Genomic DNA, 14244 nt, shown 5'->3' on the forward strand with positions numbered 1-14244 from the left:
GAAACAGCAGTATTCTTCCTTAAGACAAATCCCTTGTGAGGACTCTGCATGCACTGAAAATACTGACATTTGCTTGCCTAGAGAAGCTGAAACCATCTAAACCTCCTTTGTATTCTCTGTGGGGGGGAAAAAATTACAACTGTGACATGCTGCTTTTCTCCACATTCACAAAAAATCCCATAAAAAAACATCATAAAACTGTCCATTAGCCAGATTATAATTATAAGTGTGGCATTGTGGGATTCCTCAATCCCTTGATCTTCCTAAGTGACTTGCTCCTTTGACTGTGAGATGATGCTTTCTTTTTGTGTGTTTTTAAAGAAATACAATGTCAGAAAAACGGCTTTAAATGTAGTGAAAAAAAATCAGAGTAAATGAATCAACTCTAGGATAATAATAGTCACCACAGAACAAGGTTTTTGAGTAGGTCAAACACCAGGTAGATTACAACTGTGCAAATGGTGAAAAGAATTATCTTGAAAACAGGAAGCAGTACACGAAACAGCAAGGTGTGGAACAAAGACAGTAAAAACTAGTTGCCTCATCCTTAATGGTAGCTACAGAGAAACATTAAAAAAAAAGCTGGTGATGCATTTCAGAAATGCTTCCACTGACAATCTCAGGATCTTTAAATGAATATAATTAATAATTTCCATAATGCTCTGCCTTATTGAGTACAGTTATAACATACATGGTGATTTTGATGTGCTAGTATTAGGTTGATCTTCTGTGCTCCTTAAAAATACCGATTTTTCATTTTAGTCACTCTGAGATTTTTTTAGGACTAGATGCTAATTTTTAAGGAATTTACACTAATAAACAGCTAACTTTTATAAGCCTTTCACATTCTCCCTCCTCGTAGCACAATGGCAAAAAAAATGGAAAATTTTTTAAAAAAAATTTTTACTGCAGAACTACTACTTGCAATCCAGGACACCAGAAAATATGAACACTGTAACCTCTTTTTAAAACAGAAACACTTGCCTAGCATTCAGACATGTTAAATTAATCATATTTAGCTTGCAGTTAAAAAAAAATAAAATTAAAAGGATCTGAACTAGAAAACTAGAAAACCAGCACTTGCTTTCTTTCTCTCCTTGGATAATGTGCTGAGCTGGTTAGTTGAGTTTTGGTTTGTGGTGCATTGTCAGCACTGGGAGAGGAGCCATGTCATAACATGTTTACACACAGCATCTAGCAAAAGAGCACTTCTGCTCCCAGCTGCTGCCTTTGGCTGACTGCAACACAAGTAAGCCGAGTTTGTTTACTGATGACAGCTTGTCCTGCAACTCGCTGGGACACATATTTTGTCATATATGCTCAACACAGAAGATCATTAGACAGCTGAAAGTACTAATGTTTTCTACCCCAGTTATGGTAACCAAGTAAACAAACCTTGTTAACCAAGGTCATTGCATAAACCAGTAGCTCAGTATCAATGCCATCCTTTTCCTCCAGGATCTCCATGACGTTGGACCATGGCTTGGCTCCTAAAGGAAAAGCAGAAACCATTGGTGACAGTGATCAAAACGGAAGCATCAACATTTATTCAAGAAGTAGTACAAGCTGGAGTATGTAGCAGAAGGAACCAACTTTGTCTACAGACTCACTTGCTTCATTAGAGAGTTATTATGCACAGTGGAAGCTATAGTGCATCCTAATGCAGGGACCTAAAATATGCCAGGTGGACTTTCCCCCAACCAGTTCCAGCAGAGGAACCAATTCCTCTGCTTTGATGATGAAGGAAGCTTTGTTAGCCCAGTTTGATTTGACACTGAACTTTTAGAAATCAAGTGGAAGAAATTTTAACCCACCCATCCTAGGTTCACACAGGTTTAGAGAAATCAACAAAACCTATCTGTATGCTTTCAGTGTGCTCATTGCTCACATTACCAGTGCTAGCGCTGAGTTATTCTGCACCAGGTCCTGTTAACAAAACAATGTCACAAAGAAACAGTTTTCTCAAACTACAGGCTGTGTATCTTGGACAAAAATGATCAGTGAGGGAGAAAGATTTTTGCTGTGATTCTTACTCAAATTATTTTAGTAAGATTCTCCTTACAGAACTTTCAGATACATTTATCTCAATTTTCAGCAATATTTCTCCTTGTTTTCTCTCCCCTTCTTTTTAAGACAGTCTCTGATCTTTACTACTGACTAACAGATTCGAGCTTCCTTACCTTCTTGAGGAAAACCAAAGGAGGGTGGATTCACTCTCAGCTCCCTACGTGTATATATGAGCATGACTAATTAAATCTTAGTTCAAATACACAGCTGTAATGAAGATCTACTAGACACCTCTTGGCTAGATTACCAGACATTTTGTGCAGTACATGTTCAAAAGAAGGGTAGGACAAATTAATTTAGTTCACAAATGATATATGAACAGCAGGAGTGATATCCTCACTATAAAAATATCTTCCTGCGATTTCCAGTGAAGAATAAAAATGGAAGAAAATAGGAAAGAGAAACAAAATGGGGAAACCATGCAAATCTGACTTATAAGAAGGTCATCCAGAAAAAGGAGAGTTGACAAAACCATGAAAAATAATTACTTAAGCCACTGTATATTCATTGAAAGTCTTTCTAGGGAAAGAATCCTTTGTTTTTCAGGCAGGTTTCATTCTTATTTGAAAAATGTTGCTTTGCTTTTTGAAGACAGCATCATCGTGTTTGAATTCTTCACTTGAATGTCTCGATAATTCTCCATTACCACAGAAGGACATTTTCAAGATCACCTTACTATTTTCCTGCAAGGATGATATATAATTTTCTTCTACCTATGCTGCTTCTGTTTCAGAATACAATTCTAAAAAATTGTTAATCAGGCAGACTTACTAGTAAGGCAATCCTGTAATAGATCATCCATCTTTCAAAAGCTACTCAATTTAGGTGATTTCCAAAATTTAGCCATAATTTTGAAATTCTTCCTCTATTCCCTAACTAAAGTTAAAGAAGGCAGAACTATGAATGAGACTGATAGAGCTACTCCAATTTGTACCAAAACCCCCATTTTTTTTGCAGACGCTATTTTCTTCATTACAATCTCAAGTTGACCAGCCAAGAAGTGAACATGTAAATAGCTGTAAGGCCATCTACCTGCATGGGGGCAAGACAGTTCTGGTGTGGAGGCTGCCACCATTAACTCACTGCATTACTATACTTTGATTAACAGTCCTTGCTTATATATAATGAGAGCATAGAGTTTCCAATCTATGATCTGGACAGCATGGGACAATGGCAGGTCTAGAGCAGGTAACTGCTGTCATCCACATTCATACCCTGAGACTGGATTTCCAAACATGCTATTCCTGGAGAGTCAACACTTAAACATGAGACCACAGGCTGGTCTACATGAAAAAAAAAAAAAATTCGAGGCAATATTTTTGTCTTTATAGAATGAGAGTGAAAAAACCTCCTTCTTCTTATAGGCTGCATAGAAAAACATTGTGAAGGATACCTCGGAAAATCACACCCTAAAAAAATTGTTGACTTTTCTGAACTCAATGTCTGCTATAGTATATTTTCCTTTTTCCTTTAGAAGGCTATTTGTATTATGAGAAATATTAAAAATTCTCCATTTATAGATGGAAAGGAACCTTTGATGAATACATTATGCAGATCTAAAACCTAAAGCTTCCATCTTCTAATGTGTAATGGTCAGAATACAAAATATCCTAGAAAAACCTAATCTCAAATCTAGGTTTGGCAATGCATATGTATTTCCAGTTAAAAAAAAAAAAGAGTAAATCCATTTAATATTTGTATGTTACAAATAGTTCTGTAATCATTCACACTTGACAGTTCTCAAAAAGGTTCACTTTCCTGCCAGTCTTCTCTAGATGTGAGATAGAAGAACGATGACACAAAAGAATGATGATGTAGCATCCCAGTGATTATTTTGGGAGCAGACTGGGAAGCCATAAGTTTATGGCTTCAAAATGTAGGATTTGTGGCAAAACTAATGGGAGTGATGCAACAGGCTCAATGAAGTAAACCAGCAGAGGTCGAGTTGTGAGTGTATTCTCCTGCCTTCTAATGGGTAAACCAAGAACTGCTTGTCACAGGCTTCTTTCTGGCAATAGCTCATTACTGTGGCCTACTCTGATGCGGATGATGGAGCTTCAACTCTGATGCTGCTTCCAGCACTATGAAATTCCATGTGCAGTGCATAAACATGCAGAGATCTATCAGGTTGCAACAATCAAGCCTGTAATAAATTAATGCAGTCTATTTATTAAACAATGTAGCCCATTGTTTTAAGGCTCAGTCTTTTCTCAGTTTCTCCTTTAAATATTTTTATGTATTTAATGTAACGCTGTCATTCGTGTCTCGCACAAAATCTTGGCATCCCAGCTACAGAGAATGTGCATGGTATGTGTAAAGTGTGAAAAACCTCGCATCGAGTCAGAATCATGTGTGAGGACTACCACCAACCTGGCTCTAGTAGCCATAGGATGGAAAGGTAGAAACACTTTTGGAAAGAGCTCAGCATCTTGTGCTCCTGGCTCTTTAAACATGAGTGACCATACAGCCTTTCATCAGACCCCAAGCACAGCATTAATCTAGTGGATATCTAACTATGCACCAAAGGGCAGGAGCAGTGGAGAACTAACAATGCAGGCCGTTTACTAATAACATAACAAGTCAGGTAGCAAAAACTTTATCCAGTAACCATATGTAACAGCGTCCAGGTGAGTCACAAGACTTTAATCTCTGTCCTAAGAAATGCTTGTGATAAAGCAGCCCCAGATATCACTTTCAGAGCCCACACAGTGCTATACTTAATCTGAAGAGTCAAATTACTCTGGAGCTCTGAAACAAGAGCAAGCAGTGGAAAGGAGGAGTTAGATGGAAGTATAAATATGATGAAGTTCATGCACTTGTGGTCTGCTGGTACCTGAGAGTTAAGCAAGCACTTCTGTGGATCTCTGTACTTCACTTTTTATGTGGATGTATTGTCACATAGAAACCACAGATGGGATGTCTTTGAAAGCAGGCTGAATCAATATGGGGTTCTTTATGTTAAGCATGTGTGGTAGCCATGCTGAGGAATAATGTCATAGCTCGTCACCTTGTATGTACGTGAAACATCAGACCTTTTTTCAAAGCAGTTCTAAACTTAATTATAGACCTGCAAGATTTATGACAGTATTTCAAGAAAAGGCATGTTGCTTTTTCTTCCTCCATACTTATTTCCAAATAAATCAGTAATTAGAGGCAAGTACTCTTCAGTTATAAGCCACTAATTTAACAATATAATTTTTTTTAAAAAAGCACATCCACATATAAAGGTGAAGGGCTATTACACTGATGACCTAAAAAAGGAATGACATATAAACCAAGGGAAAGTTGGCTAAGTGCAACTGCTTAATAATAAGGAAAAAAGAAAGGGAAACTGGATATTTGGGGCCAAGTTATTTGCAAAATTTTATGAGACAATCTGCCAAGCCACAGGTATGAGAATTTCAATAAACCCCTCTCCACAGGCTCCTCCCATACCCATTGAACTACATGCATCACCTTGTTTCCATATGCAGTTGTTTTGTTACTTTGAGTCATGTAAATGTTTCCCTAAGGCAGTTCTACAGAAACAGAAGAGAATACATGGCAAGTAGGGTGTTTAGGGTTCTCCTTTCTTTCTCCTTTGACTTTAATGAGATTTACTTTCACATGAACAGATGGAAATTTGAACGTGCTGATAATGCCATTGAGTTCAGACAGCTGAGGAAATACTATGACTGTAAAAAATAAATCATTCTGCTTACAATTACATGAATATTGTAATTACATTTCTGCTTATGCCATTGTAGGATTTGTTTTAATTCAGTACAAAGTCAGTCTGAAGAGTCCACCACTGAAAGTGTTACACTGTTTTTGAATTGCCTGCTCCCCTGCCATAAGACACAATATGGGATTTTTTGGTCTCTTCAATGTGCTCATTCTGACAGATGAAAGGAAAATCTGTCTAGTTTTTCCTGTTTCTGGAATCGTTTTTCTCCCCATTACTCAACATTTTTTTGTTTCACTTGATATGTTTCAGCAATATCAAGTTGCTCAAACAAGTTCAGCATGGAGGCAGTTGCTCCAGAGACAGGATCTTCCTTTTAGCCTCCATGTGTTTGAGACCACAACAATGGCTCTCCCAACCTCAAAAACTCTCCTTGAGTCAAAGGAATGCTTTGCATCAAGAGAGAATGCCCTAGGAGCTTAGCAATGGCTTTGTGTGAAAAACAAGACAGAATAATTTTTGCTCTATTTATTTGCAAAAAGTGTAATATACATATCCAAATATTTTTCATGAGCCTGAAGGGTGACAGATTTCATAGATATTATCTGCTCAAGGGCTTTATTTGAAAGGAACAACAGACAGATTTGGTTCTACTATAAAGCCTGTATTATTACTGACTTCATCTTTCTCTTCAAAGGGATTACCCTGATTAGATATAATTTTCTCTTCTAAATCAGACTGCTGCTTCTCAGAAGGAAGGGGAAAGAGCCTAGCCTGAAGGTGCCTCCCAGACAGAAGATGCAATAGGGCTTACCTTGCACATGGGTGAAGGGAAGGAGCAATGGTGAGAGAGGTAGTCAAGTTCCTTTGCTTTTCACTCTTCACTTTCCCAATACAATTCATTCTCAAAACAATCTTAAATTGTATGAATACTTAAAATACGCTTTTAAACAAGGCTATGTTGCACAAAGCAGGCATCACAACAACTCTAGAATCACTGAAATCAGTGATGAAATGCCACTCTGATTTCAGCAGTGCTGGGAGTTTAGCACCCCCAAGCAAGGCAACTTACCTCTCTTTTTATCAACAGTAGAAACTGCCCGGATTAAAAGCAGTGCATTGGATTCTGTATATTCCACAAACACCAGCAGCAGCTTCAGGGCTGTCTTTACCACCAGGCGGAACTGGAATGAAAGAGTGTGACTTGTCATTCAGCAAACCACAGCTCTTCCAAACGTGCTAACTGATGCAGGGCAAGACACAAGCACAGTAATCCAGATGTGGTAACACCATGTGAAGAGATTAAGCTGTGTCAGAATTGAAAAAATTAAAGGTAACCAGTTAGCTGATAATTTCCTTCACCAGATAGTGCTCTCCCAGGGAAATCTCAATAGTCAGCGAGTCCAGTTGAAAGCTTAATGTTGCCATGTGTAATAAAAGGTTGAACTTCCCTGGGACACAGGCATCTATGCATATTCCGAACATTCATATCCAAAGCTTGATGTACACAGAACATACTGAACTAAGAATGGATCTATCTCTCAACACAACATCTATTTCCTCTGTAATGTGGTCATTTCTCCTTTGCTACTGACAGATTTTTAAATCTGCTTTAAGATGCATTCACATAGAGAAAAACCTCTGTCTTTCTCTCTTCATATTAAGTTCACAGGTACTTTGAAACATAACTGCCTGGGCATTACAGTATCTCACTCAGAGAGAAAGGAAAAAAAAAACCCATTGTACTATATTACTAACTGCTTCAGGGAGACATACATATATATATATATGTATATATATATATATATACACATAAAATACAGAGAGAGAGAGAGATTCTGTTATTATTATCTCATTCCCATTCCCTTATTTTTTAACTTTCCTAAGGAAAGAGTCACAATCATTTCATAGATGCACTCAAATTGCACAGTGACTGTGTTTATAGTCTATAATAAAGGCTGTAAGAGCAACAGGCAGTTGCAGACTACAGCATTCACATTGCCACTCGCAGAGATGTACCAGTTTTTCCTTCAACGTATTGAGCTAAAATGCAGATTGCTGCTATAAACAGAGAGTTTAGTGTGACCCCAAGTATTTCCCCAGATTCTCAAGTTTTACCTACCTGTGCTCAGTTGCAGTTAATGCACTGCAACGTTACTACCAGCAATATATAATCTTCTGTTGAACTTAGACTCTTGCAGACTTGATTATCATCAGATCAATTACTTTTAGGGCTGACATCCAAGAAATCCCAGTGACTAGCCTGACATGATTGCTTGAGATACTTACTTAGTCTAATTTGCAGTTGTACTGCTGCAGTGATACATCATAGACAAATGGTGTAGTTAGATCAAAGGAAATTTAATTCTGATGAAACACCAAGAAATCACCACCCCACAACTGCACTGGACATCTAGGTGTTTGTTTGTCAGGATGGTATCAAGCTGTTTCTGCTCTGCAATGGCATTTTTTTTAGCAACAAAGTTCAAGTATCTAACAGATATACTGAAAGAATTTTCAACTAGTCTCCACTTGTTTTGTAACTTTCATTTCTACCTAGAAAAATAATCCTGGGTATTACTTCTACTGGTTGTTAAAACCCCATGGCTTGTGCATATGGTGACAACAGATGCATTTACTCATAAGTACTCCATGGTACTCTATTTTACAGCATTCAGTGCAGGACACCCTTGTCTTATGTCTGGTTTTGCATATCTTTCGTCCTTCCAGAGAGCAGGACCTTCTGCAATGGCTTTGCACTATATGTTTGCCAGCTGGCCATGGCAGCTGCAGCAATAAGGAACACAGTGTATCTGCTAGGTTGCAAACCACAGGATCACAGAATGTTGAATCCCATGAAGCCTCAGGGCAGCCCACCGCAGACCAAGGCTCAGGCCAGCTGATTATTCAGGTGCTGTCTGCAGGTGTCAGTCTCCTGTGCTTTGCTAGCTAACAGATGGCAGTGCAAGGAATAGATACCATCCAGAAGCAATACCAGAGCAAAGGAGATTAGAAAAGCCATGTTTTGCTTGCCATTTAGCTAGTAGAAGGAAATTTTAAGTTCAGTTCTGCAATCGGCAGATTTTCATGGCTTATCCAACTCACAAAATAAATCAGTCAGCCCTGGGAAGTGGAGGTGTCCATAGGTGAAGGTATATATCATAGCAGATTTCTGCGGGTAGTCAGCATAGCCATTAGCTTAGAGAAAAACTGCATTTAAAACACACTATTCACTGCTCAACAGAAAATGGCATTTCAGACCCCTATGGACATTTTAAAGCAAGCATGCTGCTTTGAACAACTTGGACAAGTACAAAACCAAAATACTGCAGTCCTAGACTAAGCTGCAAAATACCTGCACTGGGAACTTACTACCTACCTTTGAACCACACAGACTTTGCACACGCTTCTTTAATACTGCTTTACCAGTGCTTCTTGGCAGAAGCAGGTAATCACTGAGCAGCTGCACTACCCTTGGAAAGTGAAGTCCTCAGTCAGCCAGAGCCCCTTCATGACACATGAACAGTCCAGAGCCTGACATGCTCACACTAAGATCAACTCTATCTACCATGGCACCAAGAAGCCTCTGAAAGGTCTACTTCAGGAATACTTGCTGACAAGACACACCTAAATTGTGGTGTGGTTTCCAGTATGATGTCCTGCCTGTTAAACGATACTTTCATGACGACTTGTGAGCCTGATGTGCCTGTGAGCAATTTATGCTTGCTGCTGACAACATGTGAAGTGTTGGATGTTTCAAGAGAAAGAGGAATGACTGTTTCACAACTTTCCAAATACCAGAGCTACTTAGAAGGTTTCCATTTGTGATTAATACGATGACTGTCAAAGTGGGAGATCATTGTAGCACTGTGAGTGAATCATAAAATCTCCTTGCATGGCCTGCCTTTTTAGTTATTAAAAAACTAGACAGCTACATTGCAAATAAAGTAACTGTAAATCTCAAAACTGGGAGAATGCATAACAGGAAAAAAGAAGAGCAATTCACTGTGTTTCTCGCTTCCATTTGTGATGCTGTGGGAGATTTTGCCAGCAACTGGTACCATTTCATTTCTCATGATGTACTCAGATGACAGAGCAATGGGAGCAATGGAAAATTGTCATATTTCATTCACAAGTAGGTGAATCACCACTCGACTGTTAAAAACTTCATGAAAGCCTTTAAGGCTGTTTCTGGGATTTACTAGGCTCTCACTTAGTACTGAAGACAGGCACAACTGCTTTCTGAATCAACTTCACAGTCATAGTTGTGTTAAAAGCCATAGGGCAATCACACTATTACTTCAAATTGGACTTGATGTCAGAAGAGTGATAAAAGGAATAGACTTAAGACGTCAAAAAAACTTCCAGTATCATCACTTTGCAAGTAGTTGCTGCAATTAATTAGAAATTTCCATTGTAAATATTGCTGCTTAGTTAAAAAAGACGACTCATTGAGGCAACACACAAACCCACTAGCTTGACTAATTGTCAAGACACTGAAGTATGACAACTCTTATTAAGGTAGAAAAGAAAATGAATTGTATTTTTGTGTCACACGTGAGCCAATTTGCAGAGAGAAATGATGTTAGCATTGTCTGGCTAAAGATAAGATGTAGTCAGCAATGTAAAAGGAAAAAAAATTATAAACCTTTTCCCTCTGACTCGCTTTATATTACACAGTGGAATTTGGCAGTCACTTTCCTTTTTGTCTCTTTATATTTAGACAATCAGAAATGTGTTACGGATCCAGCCAAAGAGACCACACAGAAGGCTGTAAAACTCTTGTCTCATGAAGGGGCTTGTCCCTGTTGTTAATCACTTGCCAGAAAAGGCTTTAGCCTTTACAAGGAATGTTGTCAGAGAGTTCATTGACTTACAAGATCAAAGCAATATGTACAGAATTCATATTTAAAAATATAGAAGCTGTCTTTCCTTTTAAAGAAGAACATGAAAAGAAAATTGAAGAAAAACTTAATATTTCGTTCAGGGTGACGTAGTTGCTTAGAATTTACCCTACTCAAATTTAAAGAAAGTGGCTTTTAGCTAAAAAATTACTACAGCCAGATCCTTCAAGGACTAATCAAGCACAGACATGGCCTCGTAGACCAGGTACTCTTGCTGTCAATATAACACAGCCAGGCAGAGCTGCAGCTAACAAAACATGTGGTGCAACCAGTGCCCATCCCATCCCATGTAGTGCAAGTAGCACCCATCCCATGTAGTGTAACCAGTGCCCACCCCACTGGTGATAGGTGCATGGCAAAGATGAAACCCTTCATTCTTGTGGGGTGAAAGGATGCCCCCCAACTCAAATCTAGTGCTGTGGTTACAACATGCTGGTACCCTTCCAGCACCTGCAACATGGCTTAGTTTCATATTTCACAAAGAGATAAAATGAACTCCTGTTTGCAAGAGGAAGAAAAAATTTCCTGGAATGGAAGATTATTTTAATATACATATTTTTATTTATATTTAATAAGACACATAATATGGTGTATATATATATATATAAGCTAAATATTTAGTATAATAAATATATAAGAGATATATAATAACATATTAGAATGTATAACATAATAATATATTATTTTCCTTTGTAGGAAGTGAGGAAAATGAAACAAGTATCAAGCCTGAGAGGATCTTAGAATGATTTAAGTTGGAATGGACAAAATACCACTTTCCTTCTCATGTAAGGTGAGCAAACCCAGTTCCCTGTTCCTCACCTATCATAGAATCCTTTTGGCTGGCAAAGACCTCTAAGATCACTGAGTCCAACCATTGACCTAATCCTACCATGGTCGTGGTCCCAAAGTGCCATGGCCACATGTTTCTTGAACACCTCCAGGGATGGTGACACCATGACCTTCCTGGGTAAGGTAACCTATTCCAATGCCTGACCAATGGCAAACTCTTCCTGGACTCACTCCAGCAGTAAACATCTATCTTGTACTTAGGAGCCCAAAACAGGACCTCTGAACTCCCAATGCAGTCTTACCAGTGCCAAATGAGGAGAGGCACTTCCTTCATCTTGGTGGCTACACTCCCAACAACCCCGACATGGATATGTCTGCCCTTTCACACACAGGCACGCTGCTAATCTTTGTTCAAATTCATGTTCTCTTATTCAGAATAGGTTGTGCTTTAACTTCAGCATTACTGGATATGGACAGAGCTGTCTGTTCTGCATGAAGGAAGGATCACCTCTAACAACTGCACAAACCAATTTTCTCTTACTAATACTCTGGCATAAGGTGCCTGTATTCTGTGGCAGTTTCAAGAACTGTGCTAGTTTCTTCCTTTGCTTTCTTTTCCTGGAAGATCAAAAAAATTCAAGAAACACACCTGCCCTTGTTCTCTGAGAAATATTTCATCTTTAAATCAGATTGAAATCAGAAATCTAATGCTGAAAGCAGATGATGGTGAGGAAGGACAAATGGATAATTTTATGCTGGCACCCTATGCTGGGTTAAACCCAGTCCCGGAGGGGTAGGTTGGAAAACCTAGCCCCAGGTGGGCTGGAAACCTGACCCCAGGTGGGCAGGGAGACCTGGTCCCCTCATAGGAGGAGGGGGGCCCCCAGATCAGAGTTTATTCCACTTCCACTTCCTGTCCACAACCCCATTTAAGAGGGGCAACTTCCTGCCTCTCTTTCTCCCAGACATCTAAGGGGACTGCATCCAAAGAGAATCCATCTTCCATTCAGAGAATCCTTTGCCAGCTGCATCTGGCTTTGTATTTCTTTTTTTTTTCTTTTTTTTTTTTTTTTTTTGGTTAAACTACCTTTTTACTTCCAAATCAATACAAGATTGTTCTTTTGTTGTTTTACCTCTCTCTTTTTTCCCTCCTAACATTTCTTTCCCTACCAGGAAAGAGGAGAGGGGAGACAACCTAAATCTGTTCCCTTGGGCTTTTAAGCTCCGGGAAAAGCTTAAAGGGCTACACAACCATTAGCATAGCACAGATATTAAGGTATTTACACATAAACCAGGATGTGTACAAAGCAGAAGGAGGCTGATATCTGGAACAATGCAGGGAAGAGTTCATATGTGCTAGGGCAATGAGATAGGCTTTCTCTGCACGTGCAAATCACCTGGGAGGTGATGATTACACATCAAGAACTGAGGAGTGTCTCAACAAAGATAAGATACAGTAGCTGCTCAAGGGGGTGTGGTGAAAAGACCCCCTGGAATGTGCAACAAAGACATCCTGGTGGCTTGCCAGGTATGACCACTACTGCCCCAGGGTGGGGGTGGTGAACAGGTGGGAGGCAAAGAGGGGCAGAGGCCACTCTTGCACTGACTCCTGCAAGCACACAGGAAAGACCCCCTGGAAGTAGCACCTGGAAGTCACATCTGCATTATAACGTGACTGGGGTGTGGGGCCAGGTGGAGCTGCAATAAATGAATTGTATAAAAATCCCAAGCTATCCCTGCTCTGGGAGAGAAGAATTTCACTGAAAACACCACACACTGGAGCCTGCTCAGAGAGGAAAAACACCACGGACCACAATGAACTCAGCGGGACTCTCGGACCTCTCTGCTCCTCTGGCTGAGACATCACAAGCTGAAGGAACTTGGTGTCCCTCCCCCTTCCTCCTGGCCAAAGACAGAAGAGTGCCTTGGGGTGGTAATATGTCTCCTGCTCTCTCTTTCTTTCTCCATTTTCCCTCCCCCTCTCTCTCCTTTTTCTCCCTTCCTCTGTTTTGTTTAGTTTATTCTTTAATAGCCTCACTTTGATATTTGGCCTTGTTTGTGCCTTAATTTCACTCACAGGTATGTTCTAAAAAGAACCAAGTCTCCTTCCCAACTTCCTGACCAAGACAGGCAACAACTGCCCAAGTCACAAGGTATGCCCTAGAGGTATCAGAAAGCTGAGATACATGGGAAGCAACAGTATGCACAAAGTATGTGAATAACTTCATGCTACATACTGAATATTGTGTACACATGGGCATTCTATATAATTTAGGGCTATAACTATTAAACAATCAATGTTCCTACTAGTGTACCACTAGAACCAGTAAGAATGTGTGAGAAGCTATCTCTCTGTTTTAAGCACTGAGGTTTTTATTAGTTGGGGTATATTAAAATAATGCCAGTCTGCATTTTAAAATCCAGCCATTTTAGCTCAAATCTTCAAAGAGGGGTGTTTAAATAATGCAAAAACCCTGTTGTTAAGTGCTTTACAGGCTCAGGTCTGAAGGCCCAGACATTGCAGAAAGAGGAGTGCATGCATGAGGTTTCTTGGAACTTTGTAAATGTACTGGGTAATGATTATAAGGTCTGCACACTGTGCACATATATGTGGTGTGTATCTGCCATTTATCCGTGGTGAGATTTCTGAAGAGAAGAGAAAGATGAAGAGAAAGAAGGCTATTAAAAAGAAATTCATATGGCTTACCCGCAAAACACAGGGATGAGCAAGTAGTGATTAGTGACTGTCAACAGGGATAAAAAAAAAAGAAAAAGAGGCTCGTGCCTGGAAATGATAATTTACATCATCAATCATGATGC

At 39.4% G+C, this 14244-nt stretch overlaps 1 protein-coding gene across 2 annotated transcripts in view; it reads right to left on the minus strand.

Annotated features, from left to right (window-relative positions):
- FHOD3 (formin homology 2 domain containing 3) overlaps positions 1-14244 on the minus strand; it is a 398084-nt gene that overhangs the window by 124480 nt on the left and 259360 nt on the right. For both annotated transcript variants that reach the window (XM_054381537.1, XM_054381535.1), the window contains exons 7-8: positions 6804-6915; positions 1396-1490 (exon numbers count right to left, since the gene is read on the minus strand). In XM_054381537.1, the coding sequence (XP_054237512.1) occupies positions 1396-1490; positions 6804-6915 (207 nt within the window). The remainder of the gene's footprint in view (positions 1-1395; positions 1491-6803; positions 6916-14244) is intronic.

This window comes from Indicator indicator, chromosome 6 (assembly GCF_027791375.1).
Source record: "Indicator indicator isolate 239-I01 chromosome 6, UM_Iind_1.1, whole genome shotgun sequence".
In the NCBI taxonomy this organism is placed as follows: domain Eukaryota; kingdom Metazoa; phylum Chordata; class Aves; order Piciformes; family Indicatoridae; genus Indicator; species Indicator indicator.